Source organism: Entelurus aequoreus, linkage group LG03 (assembly GCF_033978785.1).
Source record: "Entelurus aequoreus isolate RoL-2023_Sb linkage group LG03, RoL_Eaeq_v1.1, whole genome shotgun sequence".
Classification (NCBI taxonomy): domain Eukaryota; kingdom Metazoa; phylum Chordata; class Actinopteri; order Syngnathiformes; family Syngnathidae; genus Entelurus; species Entelurus aequoreus.
In genome coordinates, this window is record NC_084733.1 from 52199296 (window position 1) to 52221973 (window position 22678).

The window sequence follows — 22678 nt, forward strand, 5'->3', positions numbered from 1 at the left end:
TCCAGATAATTAGGTGGAATGACAGCATGTATTTTTTAACAAACGGTTCCTGGCTTAATTACAATGCAGTCCACACTCAGAAATTCATAATATTGACATTCATTTTAATGCGAGTATTGATGTAAACTTTTGACCTTCAGATAAACAATGACTGATAAATTCACAGGAATAAAGTCCCTCTTAATCTTATCCAAAGATTGATTTGATCCTGGGAATTAATATCCCAGTCAACTGGTTTCCGAGAAAGACCAGATTGCCACATGAATATTTTAAAAGATGGACTCAGTGTTAATGCCTTCCTTTAATGAGATTGTCTTAAAGACATATTTGCCACCTGCTTTTATTCTGCTTCTCAGTATGCGTCTAGTTCATCTGGAGGGGAAAGTTCCTGTGAAGAAGGGAGGATCCGTCGGCCACCTCATCTCAGGCCTTTCCACCCTCGGACCGTGGCCCTGGATCCTGATCTGCCTTCTATGCTCAGTGACCCAGACTATTCCTCTAGTAGTGAACAGTCATGTGATACTGTCATTTATGTGGGCCCTGGGGGGGCTGCCATCTCAGACAGGGAGCTCAGTGACAACGAAGGCCCACCTGCCTTTGTTCCCATCATCCCCTCCCTCAACAAGAAGAGGATGGCAAAAGATGGCCCCTTTAACAGAGATCATTTTTTTAAATGCAACACGTTTGCTGAGCTGCAGGAGAGACTGGAATGTATTGATGGCAGTGAAGAACCTGCAGCGTTTGTTGGTGAAGGCAAGCGAGGCCAAGCTAGCCCCAAGACGGAAAAATCTACGGATAGCGGAAACGCTGTGTCACCAAAGACTATTGCAAGTACCGCTTGCAACCAAGATGGTATCTCACCCAAACAGTCTGCTAAATCTGTTGCCGTACAGCCATTTTGCAGCCCTGGCACTAAATCTAAATTGGACATATCAACGAGGCAACATGCAGAACGGAAACCATCCGATTGTATTCCAAATATGTGCAGAACTAGTGCTGATGGTGAAAGGAATTCGCTTTCAGAAAACACGAGTGCTGACAAATTGTCAACAGCTGCAACAACTGATCCTGAGCCAGTTGTAAGGGAGAAGGTCTACTACAACAAGAACGCCTCTAGCAAAGAAAATGTTGAAAAGGAGAAGAAATCAAACACTAGAATGCCTCCAATAGGAATGAGCCACCAAGCTGTGAAAAGCAGGGATCCTTGCTCTTCCCTAATTCTCCGAGCTCCAGTGGAGGTTTGCCAAGTGCGCTCCACCTTGCAGGAAAGATGTTTTGATCGGGACATCCTTAGAGCTACTGTCACCCTGCAGCAGCCTGTGGAGCTTAATGGAGAAGACGAGCTTGTGTTTACGCTGGTAGAGGAGTTGTCTATAGGCAGTATTGTTGACAGGGACCGGCCATCCAGTATTATCAGCTTTAACAGTGATTGCTCTCTGCAGGCGCTTGCCTCAGGTTCCAGACCAGTTAGCATCATTAGCAGTATCAATGATGAATTTGATGCCTACACATCATCTGTCGGAGGATCGGGGGTGAACATTGCGTTGGTCACGCCACCACTGGAAGGAGTAAATGTGGATAGTAGAGGTTCATCTATCAGCTCTTGGCTTAGTGAAGTTAGTGTGTGCACTCTGGAGAGTGAAGGGGCTCAGTCTTCTGATGTGTTCCTTCCACCAGGCAAGAGCATGGGCCCAGAAGCCACCTTAAATTTTGATTCCCTTGACGTGTTCCATTGTGTATCATCTCCTAGAGATGCCAAGAATTCCTTGAACGACAGCGGTTTTAGTTTTTCCGAACAAGACAGTGACAGTGTTGCCTCAAGCAAACTATCATTGACAAAGTGCCCCCCATCTCCAGATTCAACCAAAGGGTCCCTCAGATTTCCATCTAAAATAGCAAAAGACCATTCACTCAGCTCCTCCTTTCCACAAAGTCCCTCTATAGTTCACTCCAGTCTTCCAAGAAAGGTGAAACCTACCTCATCTATCTCCAGTAGTAGCAGTAGCTGCAACAACAGAGATCCACCGAGGCAAGAGGCTAAGCAAGAAAGTATTTGGCAGCGTGCAGACAAACACCCACAACTTCAGCCTTCTGACTCCAGCAACACCAGCAGGTTTGTCAGAAATCCCCCCAGCGGTATCTCTTCAAGCAAAATATCCAGCAACTGTAACAGTGCACCTCGTCCATTGAAGGTGCATGGGTCTACCTCATCTCAAAGGGTGGTTGATGGATGTGAGAAGTCGACTAGTAAGAAATCTGATCCTCCAAGCAGGATGCCTCAGCTGAGAAGAGGTGCCACCACTCTAGGAACAGTGCCCGTTATCCATTCATCAATGGACTACAAGGGCACCCAAGATGTTGCAGGAGCTACAAGCCTTAAGTTCTCCTCTCTGGGGAAAAACAGCAAGGCTAACTCACAGAAATCAAGTCATCTACCCAGACCTGGTTACACATCCCCTCCTCTGCCACCAGTGAGAAAGTCTAGTCTTGACCAAAAGACCAAGATCCTTCTACCCCAAAGTGCCTTAAAGTCAGCATATGGGGAGACAGCAAAGAGCTTTGGAGCGAGGGTAGCTGTATCAGAAGATGAGATTGAGGTTCGTCACAGAGTGGACTCCACTAGTTTGGAAACCTCCAGCCTCAAAGCTGAACATAATGTCAGAGTTGCCTCCAGTATGAAGCCCAGAGGGACAAGGGGTGAGGCTGGACATCACTATGGTAGTCAAATGTCCTTGGAGAGGTGTGAAAGCCTCTCTCTGTCCAGCCCCAGACTTGGACTTAGTAGGGAAAACAGTGGAGCGAGTTTGGGGAACAGCAGTAGCAAAGTAGGCAAATCTATACCAAGATTTGGTATCCCTAATTCATCAAGTTCCCCTATCGCTACCTGCCCATCATCCCCAGGAGGAGGAACTATAAGCAAAATTGGTCAGGTCAAAACATCAGCAAATCCTCGAGTATTTGGAGCAATCAACAGCAACAAAGCACGTTCACTATCAGCCAACAATTCCAAAGGCCTGAGCTCGTCTACTAAATCTTTGACTACTGCTGGGACTAGAAATATGAATGCCAACCTTCCTCCTTCAGGCAGAACTTCAGCTCCTCGGACTGCTGCTGCTGTCAGTAACAAACCCGGAAGAGGGACTATAATGGGCACAAAACAGGCTATACGAGCTGCCAACAGCCGTGTGAGTGAACTGGCAACAGGCAGCATATCAGGCAAACACGTAAGAGGCTCTGGAGATTCGGACAGTGGCAACGACAGCGGCGTAAACGTGGGTGATGACAAAAGCCCTGTTGCCATGCTACCTTCTCCATACAGCAAAATAACAGCACCTCGGCGGCCCCAGCGTTACAGCAGTGGTCACGGCAGTGACAACAGTAGTGTGTTGAGCGGAGAGTTGCCTCCTGCTATGGGTCGCACTGCCCTCTTCTATCACAGTGGCGGCAGCAGCGGGTACGAGAGTATGATCCGTGACAGCGAAGCTACAGGGAGTGCATCCTCTGCCCACGACTCCATGAGCGAGAGTGGCGTGTCCTCTTCAGGCAGAAACAGGAGCTCCAAATACCCCAAGAAGCGAGCAACTGGTGAGATTTGGAAGTTTTACTTGTGTCGAAAATGTACTATTGTAGCAATATAGCTGTCGTTCGTGCTCTATTATCCAGGAAGGCTCTTTATCCTTTTCTTTCCATTATCCTTCCTTATTACAGTCACAAATAGCTATTTCATTGTATTTTCTTTCTCCTTGGTTCAGTCTCATCCATTATTCATACATATACGGGAAAGCAGTGATGAATGTTTTCGAAAAAAATTATTCAAACCATTTCATTGTCAGGTTAGATGAATTGAACATGAGTGATCGGAACCTCCTTTAGGTTTTTTGTCTGCCCATAGGAACATCGGTATTCAGAGCTTACACGGAACCCACAAAAATGTTCTGTCTGTAAATGTGCTGCATGCTAACTCATGAAAAGTCTATAAATATGCAACCAGCAGCCTTGCATCACTTGAAACTCATACATATTTAGCCACAGATCCCAACAAACACCAATGCATGCCCCAAATGTAACGTGTGCATTAATGTGCGTGCCTTTGTAGGCTTCCAGAGAAGACGTCTCATCCCGGCGCCCCTGCCAGACACTTCTTCCCTGGGGAAGAAAGCGGGCACAGCTGGGCAGTGGGTAGACTTGCCCCCTATGTCGGGAACACTGAAAGAGCCTTTTGAGATCAAGGTCTACGAGATCGACGATGTGGAACGCCTTCAGAGACGACGTCAGGAACAAGCTATCGAGGTGTGTGGCGGGTCATTCCTGACATGTTTTACACGCCAATGCATCTTGCTGACCTCGTCATGGATCATGTGGCGCCTGGGTCCCGTCAAGCCCACTTGCTAAGCCTCAGCCGTGTTTTGCATCTCCAACAAGTTGTGGGAATGTCTTAGTTCACTTCTTCCCAGTTTCTTTTTAAAGACCTAGACAGGAATAACACACTTCAGACGTTTGACCTTCTGTCAGCTCGGCGGCCAATCCCCCAGGGACAATGTCAATGCGGAGATTTTACCAACTCAGAATTTTGACTCCTCGGGAATGTCAAGAGTTGTGCAGGCAATTACTAACGGGATTTAAATTATATATGGACTGTTCACTAAAGCGAGAGTGAGGATAATGATCTTGTTAGAAATAGTTGAAGAATGTGCAATGAAGGAAGGACCCTCGCCACTCATCGCTGATTGCTTTTTATAGCTCCTCTTCAACGTATCATTGACTGCTCCCGTAGGTTTACCACGGCCAGGCCAAAATTACATTTGATTTTCTTTTAATTAGTTAGTGATTTATACTTTCTCCACTACACAAACTGTAGTTCCAATTAAATATAATAGAATAACTAAATATTAACATTGTAACTTTGCCTTCTCAATTTCAGCAACCATTCCAGGATGTTGACAAGGTGAGGAAATAACAGGCAAAAAACAAACGCTCTCTTCTATTTTCTGTATATTTATTCCATCACTAACAGAGTTTTTGTCTAATCTATATAGGGACTGCTGTATTTTAACAATAAGTTGAAGATGTTGGAGAGAAGGCAACAACATGTGAAGGAACTGAAATCCAAGCATGAGGTGTTGATGGAGGAGCTGGAGGACACCAAGGCTCGCCTAATGATGGATCCCAGCAAGTGGACAGGAGAATGTAAGTAATGTTTTTCCTTTTTTTTTTTGCTATTCCAGAGCTGCCAACTTTTCCGGATTTTTTGAGAGACTCTTGTCTACCAATATCAAGTTGTGATGTTTTTGTGTGGATATGAAATACTGGAGCTTTTGCTTGGAAGTTTCAAGACTTGATGAGAAGGTGGTTGATCAACACACCAACTTCCCCTCCCTTTTGCCTTGCCTTCCTTGTGCCCATCCAGGGCTGGGGATGGGAATTCAGTTCAGTTTAGTTCAGTTTCAGTTTATTTCGAACATGCATACGATACAATGTAATGCATCACACATTTCCAGTTGTTTCATTACAGCAGGTCTGAAAAGGAGTAAGAAGAAGCAGAGCTTATTTAATCCTACCCCTTTTCATACCATTGCAATTTTATCCAATTTCCTTGTTCTCTGTAACAGAACAGTGGACAAATAAATAATAGATAAATAAAATACAGCTGAGATAGGCTCCAGCGACCCCCCGCGACCCCGAAAGGGACAAGCGGTAGAAAATGGATAGATGGATACGATAGTAAGCAAACAAATATTAAATACATAAATAATCTTTGTCTCAATAAAAAAAAAATAAAAAAAAAAGGGTTCAAGATGTTCATCATAATTCTTGTTCTGTGTACTTTGTGAACACTTGTAGTTTGAACAGTCTCCTAAACTGAATCATATTGGAGCTTTGTTTGATTTCTTTGCTTAATCCATTCCATAATTGAATTCCACATACTGATATACTAAAGGTTTTAAGTGTTGTACGAGCATACAAATGTTTTGAATTAGATTTTCCTCTAAGGTTGTATTTGTCCTCTTTTGGGGACGGCGTGGCGAAGTTGGTAGAGTGGCTGTGCCAGCAATCGGAGGGTTGCTGGTTACTGGGGTTCAATCCCCACCTTCTACCATCCTAGTCACGTCCATTGTGTCCTTGGGCAAGACACTTCACCCTTGCTCCTGATGGGTGCTGGTTAGCGCCTTGCATGGCAGCTCCCGCCATCAGTGTGTGAATGTGTGTGTGAATGGGTGAATGTGGAAATACTGTCAAAGCGCTTTGAGTACCTTGAAGGTAGAAAAGTATAACCCATTTATCATTTATCATTTACATAATGTTAGCTGTTTGCAAATGCACCAAATCGTTGAATTTCAATAATTGTGATTTAATAAATAAAGGGTTTGTATGTTCTCTATATCCAACATTATGTATTATTCTAATTAATCTTTTTGTAACACAGTTAGTGAATGAAGTGCACATTTGTAGTTGTTTCCCCATATTTCTACATAGTAACTCAGATATGGTAACACTAGTGAGCAGTAAAGAATATGAAGTGATTTTTGGTCTAGAACATGTTTAGCTTTATTGATCATTATTTTCCCGTTCCGATTCCACTTTCGGTTCTCTTATCGATTTTTATTTGGGGAAAAAAGAGAATAAAAAGGTGGATTAGCATCAATTGCGTTTAGTTTAGAGGTAACTTCACCTTACAAAGCCCACAGTGAGGTCTTAAGAGGCACATAATACACAAAAATTACTTTTAAAAATAAATATAAGAAACAAATAGTCTTCAATATTCTTCTGTCTTCTAATTTTTCTGTCTAAAAGGTATGTGGAACTTAACAAGAATGTAACATTTAGGAACATTTTTAAACTTGTAGGAATCTTTTGTCATCTTTCTAGAAAATATATTGGTGTAACTCAAAATATTATAATGGTTTATTTAGATTGACAAAGTGAAACTATCATATACCTAACATGCAACTCAATATTGTCATGTCTGTTTATCATGTTTTGGTTTGGCCATGTGCTGTTTATTTCTTGGACTCTTTTTAGTTCCTGGTTGTACACTTCCTTGTTTGTTTTGTTTCCATAGCAACTAATTCGTTTTCACTTGTCACGTCACGCACCTGTTTCACGTTTTGAGTCACGCACCTGTTTTCACCAATCATGTCACTGTTATTTAAAGCCTGTCTTTTTCTGTTGGTCTTCCTGGCGACATCACCTTCTCCACACATTCACACTCCTGCCACTCTGATGATCCATGCTGCTCTTTTTCATGTTTTTTCTCATGCCAAGTAAGTTTTGTTTATTAAGACCACAGTTAGTGTTTTTGTTTCTTTGTTCATAGTTTTTGTGCCCACGTGCATGTCTTTTGTTTCTTAGTCAAGTTTGTATTTCCGCCTTTGTGCGCACCATTTGTTTGCTTCCTTTTTTAGTTTATTAGTGTTAAAAATAAATCATGTATTTAAATTCACGTCTTGCACGCGCCAATTTTCCATTGCCTTCTGGAGAAACACAACCCGACCGAGAACCTAGTCCTGACAGTAGGACGCCAGCAGAAGAGTTTCTCCGCAAGAAAATTGGACAATTTTGACGAGGCAGCGTGGGAGGTCCTCCGCGCGATGGAGGAAGAGACGCTGTGTTATTCCTCCAGGAAGCGCAGAGACCTGATGTGGGGGCCAGATGGAAATCTGGTGCCATTGAGCTCCAGTTGGTCCGAGAACGGCGCTGCGTCACCGCAGTCTCGGAAGTGCCGCTCCAGACCAAGGACATCAGGGAAGGCGAGCGGACAGCACGCGGCGCTGCCGCAGGCTCCTCCCTCTCCGGGCGGAAGCAGGTTGCTGCCAGCTCCGCAGCTCCAAAATGACATCACAGACCAGGATTTTTTTTTCCTGAACTCTTTTTCTTTTGATCACCCGCCCCCAGCAAAAGACTCTAAGTCCAAGATAGAGCACTATCAAAACATGTTTTTAGAAATAAGAGCATGTCAATCACAGTCACCCAGTTTTCATGCCCCGCCCCCCAGGACTCAAGTCACGCCCATGTCACAAAACATTTTTTTCTCACTCACAAAGTCCCAGGTAGAAAAAGAGACACTTTTTGGACAGTTTGGAGGGGAGGATTCTGCCCCCCTCCCGACCTCCCTCCAACCACCCCAAAAGACGGTTCCAGACCGCGGGGAGCGCGTCTGGGATCCGCTCCTTGAGGGGGGGGGGCTAGGGCTGGGAATTGTTCAGGTGGGGTGGGTCAGCTTCGTCACGCCAAGCCACAGCCACCAGCACGGCCGCCACCACCAGTCTTTCGTCACGCCAAGCCACAGCCACCAGCACGGCTGCCACCACCAGTCTTTCGACCTGCCAAGCCACAGCCTCCAGCTAGGCCACCTCCACCTGCACCACGTCAAGGTTCACCACGCCCAGCTCCACGCCAAGCGCCACCAGTCGCAGCTCCACGGCAGGCGCCACCAGTCGCAGCTCCACGCCAAGCGCCACCAGTCGCAGCTCCACGACGCCAAGCGCCGCCCGTGGCTGCCCCACGCCGCCAAGTGCCGCCCGTGGCTGCCCCACGCCGCCAAGTGCCGCCCGTGGCTGCCCCACGCCAAGACCAAAGCCAAGACCAAGAACCGCCAAGTGACCAAGAACCGCCAAGTGACCAAGACCAAGAACCGCCAAGTGACCAAGACCCTCCAAGCCCAGACCAAGACCCTCCAAGCCCAGACCAAGACCAAGACCCTCCAAGCCCAGACCAAGACCAAGACCCTCCAAGCCCAGACCAAGACCAAGACACCCCAAGCCCAGACCAAGACCAAGACACCCCAAGCCCAGACCAAGACCAAGACACCCCAAGCTCAGACCAAGACCAAGACCCCCCACACCAAGACCAAGACCAAGACCCTCCACCCCAAGACCAGGCACCGCCACGCCAAGACCCTCCAAGCAGCCAAGACCCTCCAAGCGGCCAAGACCAAGCTTCGCCGCCCAAAGCGCCACGCCAAGCTTCGCCGCCCGAAGCGCCACGCCAAGCTTCGCCGCCCGAAGCGCCACGCCAAGCTTCGCCGCTCGACGCGCCACGCCAAGCTTCGTCTGCAGCACCCGCACCTGCGTCATCTGCGGCTTCCACACCTGCAATGACGACGACGCGCCTGCCTCCTCGCCTGCCACAGTTGTGGCCACTACCTGGTCGTCCGCCACGCCAAGTGCGCCCACCTCATTGTCGGCCACACATGTGGGCCTTCCCGGGTCGCCCACCTCGCCTGTGGCGGCGGCGTTCCACTCGCCGCCGCCACATGACTATGCCTCGGTGGATTCGGGGCCACTTGGCCTGGCGACCCACCGCCATGTCCCCCTCCTGCCCTCCCATGACTCTGATCCTGTTTTTTGTTTTTGGACATCTGGGATCTGTCCGTAAGGGGGGGGGTTCAGTCATGTCTGTTTATCATGTTTTGGTTTGGCCATGTGCTGTTTATTTTTTGGACTCTTTTTAGTTCCTGGTTGTACACTTCCTTGTTTGTTTTGTTTCCATAGCAACTCATTAGTTTTCACCTGTCACGTCACGCACCTGTTTCACGTTTTGAGTCACGCACCTGTTTTCACCAATCATGTCACTGTTATTTAAAGCCTGTCTTTTTCTGTTGGTCTTCCTGGCGACATCACCTTCTCCACACATTCACACTCCTGCCACTCTGATGATCCATGCTGCTCTTTTTCATGTTTTTTCTCATGCCAAGTAAGTTTTGTTTATTAAGACCACAGTTAGTGTTTTTGTTTCTTTGTTCATAGTTTTTGTGCCCACGTGCATGTCTTTTGTTTCTTAGTCAAGTTTGTATTTCCGCCTTTGTGCGCGCCATTTGTTTGCTTCCTTTTTTAGTTTATTAGTGTTAAAAATAAATCATGTATTTAAATTCACGTCTTGCACGCGCCAATTTTCCATTGCCTTCTGGAGAAACACAACCCGAGAACCTAGTCCTGACAAATATATTTCAAACCTTCTTTTGATTTAATTTAGATGATTATGGTTTACAGCTTATGAAAACCGTGAATTGAAATTTTTTGAAATGATCATCAAAATTATTATAAAGGCTAGACATATCTCACTTGGCATAAGGTAATATCACATCTCAGTTTCACATTTGAAGTTGAAACGTGGACATGGCTGGACTTTTACACAATATTCTCATTTTAAAGGCCTACTGAAACCTACTACTACCGACCACGCAGTCTGATAGTTTATATATCAATGATGAAATCTTAACATTGCAACACATGCCAATACGGCCGGGTTAACTTATAAAGTGACTTTTAAAACTTCCCCGGAAATATCCGGCTGAAACGTCGCGGTATGATGATGTATGCGCGTGACGAAGTTAGAGTAACGGAAGTTATGGTACCCGTAGAATCCTATACAAAAAGCTCTGTTTTCATTTCATAATTCCACAGTATTTTGGACATCTTTTGCAATTTGTTTAATGAACAATGAAGGCTGCAAAGAAGACAGTTGTAGGTGGGATCGGTGTATTAGCAGCGGACTACAGCAACACAACCAGGAGGACTTTGTTGGAGCGCTAGCCGCGCTAGCCGCGCTAGCCGCGCTAGCCGCCGACCTCACCTTGACTTCCTACGTCTCCGGGCCGCCAAACGCATCGGGTGAAGTCCTTCGTCCTTCTGCCGATCGCTGGAACGCAGGTGAGCACGGGTGTTGATGAGTAGATGAGGGCTGGCTGGCGTAGGTGGAGAGCTAATGTTTTTAGCATAGCTCTGTGAGGTCCCGTTGCTAAGTTAGCTTCAATGGCGTCGTTAGCACAGCATTGTTAACCTTCGCCAGCCTGGAAAGCATTAACCGTGTATTTACATGTCCACGGTTTAATAGTATTGTTGATTTTCTATCTATCCTTCCAGTCAGAGGTTTATTTTTTTGTTTCTATATGCGGTTAAAGCACGATGCTATCACGTTAGCTCGTAGCTAAAGCATTTTGCCGATGTATTGTCGTGGAGATAAAAGGCACTGAATGTCCATTTTGCGTTCTCGACTCTCATTTTCAAGAGGATATAGTATCCGAGGTGGTTTAACATACAAATCCGTGATCCACAATAAAAAAAGGAGAGTGTGGAATCCAATGAGCCAGCTTGTACCTAAGTTACGGTCAGAGCGAAAAAAGATACGTCCATCACTGTCTCTCAAGTCCTTCACTGTAACGTTCCTCATCTACGAATCTTTCATCCTCGCTCAAATTAATGGGGTAATCATCACTTTCTCGGTCCGAATCTCTCTCGCTCCATTGTAAACAATGGGGAATTGTGAGGAATACTAGCTCCTGTGACGTCACGCTACTTCCGGTACAGGCAAGGCTTTTTTTTATCAGCGAGCAAAAGTTGCGAACTTTATCGTCGATTTTCTCTATTAAATCCTTTCAGCAAAACTATGGCAATATCGCGAAATGATCAAGTATGACCCATAGAATGGATCTGCTATTCCCGTTTGAATAAAAAAAAATCATTTCAGTAGGCCTTTAAGTGAAAATGTCGTTGCAGGAAAACACGCAACTTTTCTCCGACTACAATTGTTTGTATCGGTTGGGCGCTGCCATTTTGCTGTTTGACGTCACTACGCACGTTGCGTAATGACTTCATTCCCAACCTGGCATCATTAACGGAATCGTTTGAAAAATTGGCAAGATATTCCAAAGAATTGATACACTGGGAACCGCTTCTTAACAAGAACCGGTTTTCGATTCCCATCCCTATTCAAGGCCTAGGCTTTTTGTGGTCCGAAAGTGGATTTTCTTTGTGGCCCGATTTTAGTCTTTAACTCGTGTAACACTTTATAGGCACTATAGGCAGTGATGTGGGCTCTGTACCGAGGATGTCGTTGTGGCTTGTACAGCCCTTTGAGACACTTGTGATTTAGGGCTATATAAATAAACATTGATTGATTGATTGATTGATTGATGTGCGGTAACAAGCTACAAGTAGCAACGCTACGTAGCTTAACTACATTTCGCAATAGCGTGGCGGTAGCGTTGCTACTTTTTGAACCATTAGCGATTGGTGATAGCTTAACTATTTTTAGACCCATGTAGTGATATGTAGCATTCAAATAAGCTACACGTTACAAAGAGAAAATATGGACTGCAAATCCATCCATTCATTATTGCTTGTCCCTCCCAGGGATCCAAGGGGGGGAAAACAAACAATTACAGAGAAACTTTTTTGTAATACGTTGGTTTACGTATTAAGAGTCACGATTGGCTGAGGTCAAGGGAAAACATTACGGCAGGCCAATCAGAGGCAAGATATGGGCGGGTCATGGCGCTTTAAAACTAGGAAGTAAAATCAAAATTGGCAGAATGACAGAGACCACATAAGGCGATTGAGGGTCTTGTTTCTATAATTATGTTTCTTCCAGGGTGCATCAATAAGTCATTTAACAGTACTTTTGTTAAATTTACATTAAAAAAAAATAAATAAATAAATAAATAAATTCACATTATTAAGTACATTTGAAAAAAACTTTCTGTTTTGTTCTGGCTAACTTGACAGTGCAAAGCTGCGTAAGCCAACAACTCAGGGAGGAGGTTAGCGATGGGAAAGTGTCAATACAGATTACTCCATGCTGCTTACTTAACACTGGTATGAAAGCTACATAGGATTCACAAAAATATTTTCACTTTTATAGATTTCTGTTCATGTAAAGATGGAGTTTGTTAATGTCTGTTTTGTGAGACAAATGTTTTGCACTTTTGGCCAGGTTATTGTCATTTTGCCACTGTGATTTCTGTTGAAACTGTTTTTTATCCTGTGCTGAAATGTCCCCATTCTGATAGAAAGTATATATTTAGTTTTTTATCTAATATTCTTATTATTGTTTAAATGACCTTAACTTAATTTGTTTCCAGTATTTACCCCTCATTTTTAACTTTGCAAGTTAATTACATTTAATCGAGAGTTACTGGTAGCTTAGCGTTTTACATTTTCCAAGTAGCTTACCCATCACTGGCTATAGGGCTGACTGCAGCCAAGTGAGTATTCTAATACTCTACAGTCGTCCCTTTCTACATCGTGTTCTGTAGGTTGCGGCTTGTAAAAGTGACTATGTGGGTGTTATTTCATGTCGAAAGGGCTTTCCTAATGTTAAAAATTGTATTTAGTAAGTCGTAACCTGTTTATGTTCCAGTTAAAAATATATTCTATTTATGATGAAATTATTTAAAAAAATAATTTGCCAGGCAAGGACAACACTAATTAACAGCAATAAACAAGATTTTACAGTATTACTCTTGGATACCAGAATAGATTTGGCAATAGGAGCCTGAGTGTGTGCGTTAGAGACACAACCAACAATAATGTAGTTGAAGTATGTTTATAATTAAATATTTAAAAATAATGTATTATTAATATTCAAGATTTGTATTTACTATCAATAATCACATATGAATAATGGACAAAAAAAACTATATAAATGGCAAATGGGTTATACTTATATAGTGCTTTTCTACTTTCAAGGTACTCAAAGCGCTTTGACACTATTTCCACATTCACCCATTCACACACGCATTCACACACTGATGGCGGGAGCTGCCATGCAAGGCCCTAACCACGACCCATCAGGAGCAAGGGTGAAGTGTCTTGCTCAAGGACACAACGGACGTGACGAGATTGGTAGTAGGTGGGGATTGAACCAGGAACCCTCAGGTTGCTGGCACGGCCACTCTCCCAACCACGCCACACCGTCCCCAACTACAATTCTGTTCAATTCAATTTATTGACTAGTCATGTGTTTAAATTTCAGATAATGTCCAAAGTTCTGTCACAATGTAATCTGTCTCCATGACGGCGATTGATTAGCAAGTATATTTATGGGCTTTTAATGGAGTGAAATTATTACAGTTTCTCACTGGATCGGTTCGCAGCTGAGTGTGAAGCGACTGGGATGAGAATCAGCACCTCCAAGTCCGAGTCCATGGTTCTCGCCCGGAAAAGGGTGGAGTGCCATCTCCGGGATGCGGAGGAGACCCTGCCCCAAGTGGAGGAGTTCAAGTACCTCGGAGTCTTGTTCACGAGTGAGGGAAGAGTGGATCGTGAGATCGACAGGTGGATCGGTGCGGCGTCTTCAGTAATGCGGACGCTGTATCGATCCGTTGTGGTGAAGAAAGAGCTGAGCCGGAAGGCAAAGCTCTCAATTTACCGGTCGATCTACGTTCCCATCCTCACCTATGGTCATGAGCTTTGGGTTATGACCGAAAGGACAAGATCACGGGTACAAGCGGCCGAAATGAGTTTCCTCCGCCGGGTGGCGGGGCTCTCCCTTAGAGATAGGGTGAGAAGCTCTGTCATCCGGGAGGAGCTCAAAGTAAAGCCGCTGCTCCTCCACATCGAGAGGAGCCAGATGAGGTGGTTCGGGCATCTGGTCAGGATGCCACCCGAACGCCTCCCTAGGGAGGTGTTTAGGGCACGTCCGACCAGTAGGAGGCCACGGGGAAGACCCAGGACACGTTGGGAAGACTATGGCTCCCGGCTGGCCTGGGAAGGCCTCGGGATCCCCCGGCAGGAGCTGGACAAAGTGGCTGGGGAGAGGGAAGTCTGGGCTTCCCTGCTTAGGCTGCTGCCCCCGCGACCAGACCTCGGATAAGCGGAAGAAGATGGATGGATGGATGGATGGACTATTACAGTTGACTCACTGCTGAATAGCAGAAAAAGTATAATTTTATCTAAGCGGTAATTCAGTCCATCAAAGTAGAACAAAGAAGCACCTGCAGAACACCACGACCACACAGCTAAGGAAGCATCATACATTTTTAAAATGTACTTATGCGTCTTGTAAGGCTCACACGCACAAAATGAAACCAACCAATCAGGTTTCCTGAATTAAAAAAACACCAAATGTTGGCAGCATCTTCATCATCTGACTTATCAAACTTGTGTTTTTTTTCCCTGAACAGTCGACGTGGACCAGAATTTGGATAACGATTCTCCGGAGTACCTGGAGGTCTTAACGCGGGTCACGGAGGACCTGGAGTTTTGTGTCAACCTGTGCAAGTCGCGAGTCATGATGGTGACGTGCTTCGACATCAGCAGCGCGCCGGGAGCTGCCGCACAGGAGGGGCCGCGGGAAGTTGAAGTCTGAGGACGAGTGAAAGTGGATGCGGAAGTGGAAAAAAAGCGAAGGATGGTTCTATGTAGCAGCCGCTTCACGGATATTACTGAAACGAAGATGACAAGAGGGCCGTGTCTTTGCGTGAGAAGGGGAAGTCGTAACCACTTTGCTACAGTGCCTCGTTGTCCAGAACGTGTTTCATGGCGGCGAAACGAAACGTGAGCACAAATGCCTTTCAGGCATAGCAGTGGCCGTCACTTACTGGAAAAGTCAGTGAACACCTGGAAGTGCCTTTTTCTATTCTTTTCATTCGGTGCAGGTATCTGAAACATACCTAGGCAAACCCTGAACATACACAAATATTTTATATTGCATTGTAAAGTGTATTTATGATCATGTGGTGTGTACAAATCTCACTCAAAGGGAGGAATTGAAGAGCAGTTAAAAACCCCCCAGAAAAAAAGCAATAAGCTAATGTTATTGCGCTCCCAGACTTTGCCTTTTTCTCTTATTTGAAACCTCAGTCAGCATTTTTGTCATGATCACTCTTGCGCCTTACGTTCACTTTTGTAGTTCCGACTGGACTCTGTTCTCTCATCAAGGATGCATTGTCGTCGTCTCTCCTCACTTGCCAGCTGGATCGCGGAAGCTTGCGAGTTGGAGCGAATGTTTGATTGGTCCCCCCAGTTGCCTTGACCACAATGAGTCTCAGTGGATGCACACTAAGGTAGAGCAGCACTTCTACACCTGCTCGGCCAAAAACGAGACATGAAGCCAAAACATATCAATCAGAGAGCCACTGTGATGGACAGTTAGTGTTGGTGTTCTCTTTGGTGCCTCCACGTGCTCATTTTCTACAAGAATAGCCCGACATGGGGTTCGAACTATACAATGTCGCACAAAAGAGGCACAGAGAAAGCACAAATCTTCCTGTTGTTGACTTTTTTTTGTTTCTAGCCGAGCCTCAGCTCTATGCATTCCAAGCCTTTTTTTTACTGAAACTACTGTCAGACTATCATTACTGACTTGGAAGCGCTGCAGCAGCAGCCCATTATTTGTTTTGGATTTTTACATCTAGGCAAGTTATAAATGGCGTTTAACTACTCCACTTCATCATTGCTACTTTTTGCAGCGAGTACGAGCACATGAGTGAGAAAAAAACTAAACTTTTTTTGTATTTTGGTGCGTTTGAGTTCTACTGGATAAGTAGGACAACAGGAATTTGTTTACTTTCTTCAACAAAGATGTCCTCTCTCAGGCCCTCTCTGAAGATGCTGCATGAGATTTTTTTAATCACTGTTAGGGATGATTTCTACTCCATTTTTATCATTCTAATTTTTTACAATAATTTCACTGATGTGGATTTAGGCTTGTGAATTAACCAAACCAAGACCTTTTTTCCCCAGAAATTATTTTATGTAAGGTCATGTTTCATATCGAAACCCATATTTTCGAATATCTTTGTTCTTTTGTATAGGATTTTCAAACACTGTGTATACATGTATGATATGGCAGCTTGTGTTTTACTTTTACAGTATCTGTGAATAAAATACTTCTTCTTAATGATGATGCAGTCTGATTGGTATTTTTAGGCATTATGTCACCGAATGAACCACAGCTCCCCAGAGCCTACAGTAGTGATGGGTAAGTGAGTGTATGGCACACTCACTACCTGTATCAACACTGCACTGATACTGTATTAGTGTTTCCTAATTATCCTAATTGGATTAAAAAATGCACTGCATTTGACCTGCAAATAAAATTTGTAGTTTGTTTATTAATATTCATATCAGCTGCTGCAATTGTTTTTGGGCTCTAAAATTACAAAAATGCTGTGATACATGCAAGGGAATACACACACAGTCATACATAACAATATGACCACATTCAAAATAAAACATAACTTCCACATGACATACAATAATGTTATGCTAATGTAGGAGTACACAATAACCATAAAGGTGTTTGTTTACAGAAAAGTCAAAGCCTTCACAAAAACGGTACAGATTATGTGCGTGCAATCAAGTTGAGAACCAAAACTAGACCCAAAGAAAAAATCTGTAAATGTTAATATTTTACAGAATGTTACTGAATTTATTCCAAAAATAAACAATTAAGAACAGATACTTTTTTTTAATGAACAGTTGTGCAGAAAGGAATAAGAAACATGTAACTCTGGCCAATGACCAAAATGGTTAACAAAAAAAGAAAATGCACATTATTTGGCGCTATAAGATCAAAATTATTCCTCAGTTTTTTATTTTATTTTTTTATTTTTATTTTTCATTTTAAATTTTAGTGCATTTTTTTAATTATTTTTTTTAAACAGATTACAATTTATAATTTAACTTATATCAGCAACCTGCCGTTTCAAACGGGAAAATTCCCAAAACAAAATGAAAATAGAAAAAGTTGTCGTCCCGACACCGAGATCATTATTCATGCGTTCGTTACATCTCGATTACTGTAACGCATTATTTCCTGGTCTCCCTATGTCTAGCATTAAAAGATTACAGTTGGTACAAAATGCGGCTGCTACACTTTTGACAGAAACAAGAAAGTTTGATCATATTACGCCTATACTGGCTCACCTGCACTGGCTTCCTGTGCACTTAAGATGTGACTTTAAGGTTTTACTACTTACGTATAAAATACTAAACGGTCTAGCTCCATCCTATCTTGCTGATTGTATTGTACCATATGTCCCGGCCAGAAATCTGCATTCAAAGAACTCCAGCTTATTAGTGATTCCCAGAGCCAAAAAAAAGTCTGTGGGCTTTTAAGCGTTTTCTATTCGGGCTCCAGTACTATGGAATGCCCTCCCGGTAACCGTTAGAGATGCTACCTCAGTAGAAGCATTTAAGTCCCATCTTAAAACTCATTTGTATACTCTGGCCTTTAAATAGACCCCTTTTTAGACCAGTTGATCCGCTTTCTCTCTTTTCTGCTGAGGAGAGGTTATCTTGTGACCATGGATCAGCCTCCACGGAGGATGCGTTAGCTGTTCCAAGTACCCAGGGTGGACCACTTCTCTGTGCATCAGTTGGTGACGTCTCTGCGCTGCTGACCTGTCTCCATTCAAGATGATCCCCTGCTGGCCCCATAATGGACTGGACTCTCACAGTATTAACCGTACCCACTCAGCATCTATTGTACTGGTCACCCAAGGGGCTGGGGAGTCCCCACATCTGCGGTCCCTTCCAAGGTTTCTTGTTGTTTCCATTGGGTTGAGTTTTTTCTTGCCCTGATGTGGGATCTGAGCCGAGGATGTCGTTGTGGCTTGTGTAGCCCTTTGAGACGTTTGTGATTAAGGGCTATATAAATAAACTTTGATTGATTGATTGATAAACGACATTTGTTTAGTAACAAAGGACTTAAAGTTAGTATTATTTGCAGACGACACGGCTGCATTTTGTTCAAGAGAGAACACAGAAGCTAATACAAATAATAGAAAAAATTCACAAGTTAAAAAGATGATTTGACAAAAACAGATCTTTGAATCTCAGTAAAACTAAAAAAATGCAATTCGGTAACAGCAGAAAAGAAAGTCAAGAAGTTTTTCAGTCAAATGACACAGCAGCTGTATTGATTACAGTGTCTTTTTCTTAAAATGACACACTCATCGAGGGACACAGTAGCACTTCCTTTTGTAAGGCATTGATGCTTAACTAGCTAGCAGCACTCATGCAGCCCCCCTGACGACGCTACCATGGTTGATTGTAGGCAAGACACTCATGTTGCCAGACAACACATACAATATAACATTTGTAATATACAACATAATTGTCAAATGAAGGACTTCTGCTATGAAGTGACACGTTGATTAACATGTTAGTCATGGCTGCATCTTGTTGCACTTAGAAGTTGCTGTCTGAGTGGAAACAGTTGCAGGGAGTCGCGGCAGACGTCTGCGCTAAGCCGACATATCGTAGCCCGCTTTGCCTCAAGGCTTTAATCATTTGCAGGGAGCTGACTCTTGTGAACAAGAATGAGTTCACTGAAAAGTCAGGAGTCCCCTCTCATGCTGAACCCATTTTACCTCAACCTCGCTGTAACCTTGTATTGGAGCTTTCTGCAAAGTCTTCACTTTTTGTTCAAGAACAATCTCCCCCAGTTCTCTGGACATTTCATATATTTCCCTTTACAAATGCCTCAAGTCTTTGTTGCCATTATTGCCTAACTACATTCAATCAGCTGCTTTCAAGCCTATTCTAATGGAGTTTTCTTTAGTTCAAACGTCATTGGACTTAAGTTTTGTTTTAACTTTAGGCCTATCCGCATATTGCATCATCTTATGTCTACAAAGGAACGGCCCTACTCAAATTAAAACAGCAACAAGATACAGAACTAGAAAAAGCCATGCATTTGAGAATAAAGTAAAAATATTGTGAGTAAAGTAGAAGTGTAATTATTAAAGAAATGTTATCATTCTGCAATAAAAAAGATGCATTGTTAAAGTGGCAAAGTACAAATATAAAATATAATGTCACAATTTAACAAGATATTACCAAAATAATGTCAGTGTTACAAGAATGATGTTGTAATTAAAAACACAACATTTATTACTGTTTTACAGGGAAAAAAGACATTTTACAAGAACAGTGTTGAAATATTACAAGACAGTTAGTGTTCAATTTTCTTTTTTCTGTTTTTTAACAAAATTAAAATCAAAATACTGTATTTTTCAGACTTTAAGACACTACTTTTTTCTTTTAACCCGGTGGCTTAAAAAATGGTGGGCTAATTTATGGATTTTTCTTCGCTAACGACCGTACATGTATTTGTATTCAACAAATACATTTCAACACAGACAGAGACACTGAAAAGTTATGTTATTGTTTGTGCTATGGCGTCATCTTTTAGACGAGTTTTGCTCACTCTTACTGCTGGGGTTCAAAAATGTACTTCCTGTTTTGTGCCTTGAACCCGTAGTATATCCCGTTTTGTCTACTATTTGTATATAGCGTTTCTGCTTGAAAGGGTTTTGCATTCATCACTCTAATCAATCAAGTTTTACAATAGAACTAAAACAATTCATACTTTCTAAACTGTCCCACATGTGATGTCTGTAGGAGTGTTTTAATGCATGTGCTATGTGCTATCGTAATATAATCAAGCTAGAATCGTTAGCATTAGTGAATGTGCTAGCATGTTTACAAGTGTCTGTATTAGTATTATTAACTTACAATGGCATTCTTTTTGGATTGTTTTGGTTTCGTAAACTCACCAAAACGTCACCGTGGAGTTATTGAATCTGTTTAGCTGATTAGAGAGCTAACTTCTGCAGCAAGTGGGTCCATGACGATGACTTCGGTTCTGTCTGATCAGCTGTGTTACAGGCACTGTTCGAAAACAATTAAGGTATGTAATATTTGTAAATAAACATTTACAAAATCTTTTTTACCGGTGTATATCTGCGGCTTATAGTCAGTCCGGTACGGCTAATATATGTAAAATATTTGTTTCTTCTAAAATGTTGTGGTTGCGGCTTGAATACCGCTGCGCTCTATAGGCCGGAAAATACGGTACTGAAATTTTGCAAGAAACGTCTCAATCTGTGAAAAAAGTTTCAATTTTGTTAAATTTTTACTTTGCAAGAGTTAAGAACAAATATGATTACAATGAATGTTCACATATTACAAGACATATTTTTTTAAATTTTTACTAAAGAAAGAATATACAAAATAATACAAGAAAATGTGTTTTCATGTGTTTTGTTGTGTTCTGGCTTGGTTTTGTTGGTCATGACATCTGAATTTATTTATGAGGATGCAGAGATGACAGGCGGTAAAATGTATTTATAACATTAAAAATATGCAGCAGGGAAGTGCACATGAAGCATAGGCAAGCAAGCTATGAAGGTTTAGGTGCAAAGCAAAAAGCACAATAAAAAGCATTCTGATTGGCAACCAGGGACAGGTGAGTAAGTGAGGGAGCCAGTGCTCAGGAGAAATAGTATTAAAAAGAAGGTAAACAGGTAATGTAAACAAAAAGAAGAGAGCTGGACAGGAAATAAAATAAACTAAAAGTAATTGTCATGAGATATGATGACATGTTTATAACAAACAAGTAAGCAAAGTTTGAATTTTACATCAGACATGTTTTGAGGGGAAAAGTCTTATGACAGTAACATCAAAATATGACACTGATAAATATCAAATATTAACAAAAGTCGTAATTTAACATAATTAGTCAAAACATTTTGAGGATTTCAAAATGTAACAACGAAACCATTTTGTTAGAGTAAAGTAAAAATGTTATATTTTTACCAATATATTTCGGTCAATGTCGAAATATAACAAGAAAATGATCTTCCTTCTCCAAAACAAAGTGCACATATTTTAACTTTGTCTGATGTATTTTTTCTTTTTTAGCATTTCTTGTTTTCATCACTTTTAAGCAAGCTTATCTTTTGGTTAACTTCTGCGTTCGGGTCGCGTTGTAGCAATGGTCTTTTGAGTCCAATAACAAGGCAAAAATACAAAAGGGGACATTCTGCACAGAGGCGCACAGGAAACCTAGCTCAGCATAATAAACAACGATTTACACGTATGTTGTAGCTTAAAGCTAACCAGGAACATAACAGTAGCATAGAGTGAATCGCCAATGTAACAGTCGCGCGTAGCGAACAATTGACCTGCAACTTCACGCAGAGTGACACCAGTATACAAAGCTCTCTGATAGGTGATCAGCTGATCACTAATCAGAGGCAGGTGTGATAAATTAGCGCCTCTAATGACGAACAAGGTACCGTATTGTTCGGACTATAAGGCGCACTTAAAATCCTAAAATTTTCTCAAAAATCGACAGTGCGCCTTATAACCAGGCGCGCCTAATGTACGGAACCATTTTGGTTGTGCTTACTGACATCGAAGCTATTTAATTTGGTACATGGTGTAATGATAAGTGTGACCAGTAGATGGTAGTCACACAAAAGAGATATGTGTAGACTGCATAATGACGCCAGTAAACAACACCAAAACTTTAAATGTTTTATTGAGAACATAAAACATTAAACACAGCCTCAAAATCTGTCAAAATGTTTTAGTACGACTCTGGTAAGCTAAGAAGCCGCAGTGCTTGATGGATTGTCGGAACATTAAGGCTACCGTAGTCAGACGTACTGTGCTTTTGTTTCACAATATTACGCAAAACCAACTTTTCTTACCTTCTGGTACCTGCTTTTTCTGTATCTTCCTGTTATGTAACATTCATCCTACGCTGTTGTCATTTTTAATATAAAGTAGCGTAAAGTTCTAATTTATATCTGTCAGTAGACTCGCTATGGAAGCGCTAAAAACCACCGGTGTAGTGGGTTTACATAATTCACCCACAGAACTTTAGTTATTAGAGAGTTCCCGTCGGATGTTTTTTCACGGGACACATTTCCAGCATTGTTGTTGCACTAGTGAGCCACGGATGAGGCTCAGTAGTTGATTGAAGTAAAGTCTGAATGACATTAAAACAGTTAGCTCCATCTTTTGACACTCCTTCGACTGCCGTCCTTGCACTCTACACCGCTACAACAAAGATGACGGGGAGAAGACTCTGTGGAAGGTGAGCCACGTAAATAAGACCGCCCACAAAACGGCGCATCCTGAAGCGACTCTCAGAAAGTGAC

The 22678-nt window shown here is 42.6% G+C and overlaps 1 protein-coding gene across 5 annotated transcripts in view; it reads left to right on the forward strand.

Moving 5' to 3' along the window:
• kif26ab (kinesin family member 26Ab) overlaps positions 1 to 16584 on the forward strand; it is a 175475-nt gene extending 158891 nt beyond the window's left edge. For all 5 annotated transcript variants that reach the window (XM_062042121.1, XM_062042122.1, XM_062042125.1 and 2 more), the window contains 5 exons: positions 357 to 3585; positions 4097 to 4290; positions 4922 to 4945; positions 5037 to 5187; positions 14903 to 16584. In XM_062042121.1, the coding sequence (XP_061898105.1) occupies positions 357 to 3585; positions 4097 to 4290; positions 4922 to 4945; positions 5037 to 5187; positions 14903 to 15087 (3783 nt within the window). In that variant the 3' untranslated portion in view covers positions 15088 to 16584. The remainder of the gene's footprint in view (positions 1 to 356; positions 3586 to 4096; positions 4291 to 4921; positions 4946 to 5036; positions 5188 to 14902) is intronic.
• The last annotated feature ends 6094 nt before the right edge of the window (positions 16585 to 22678 follow it).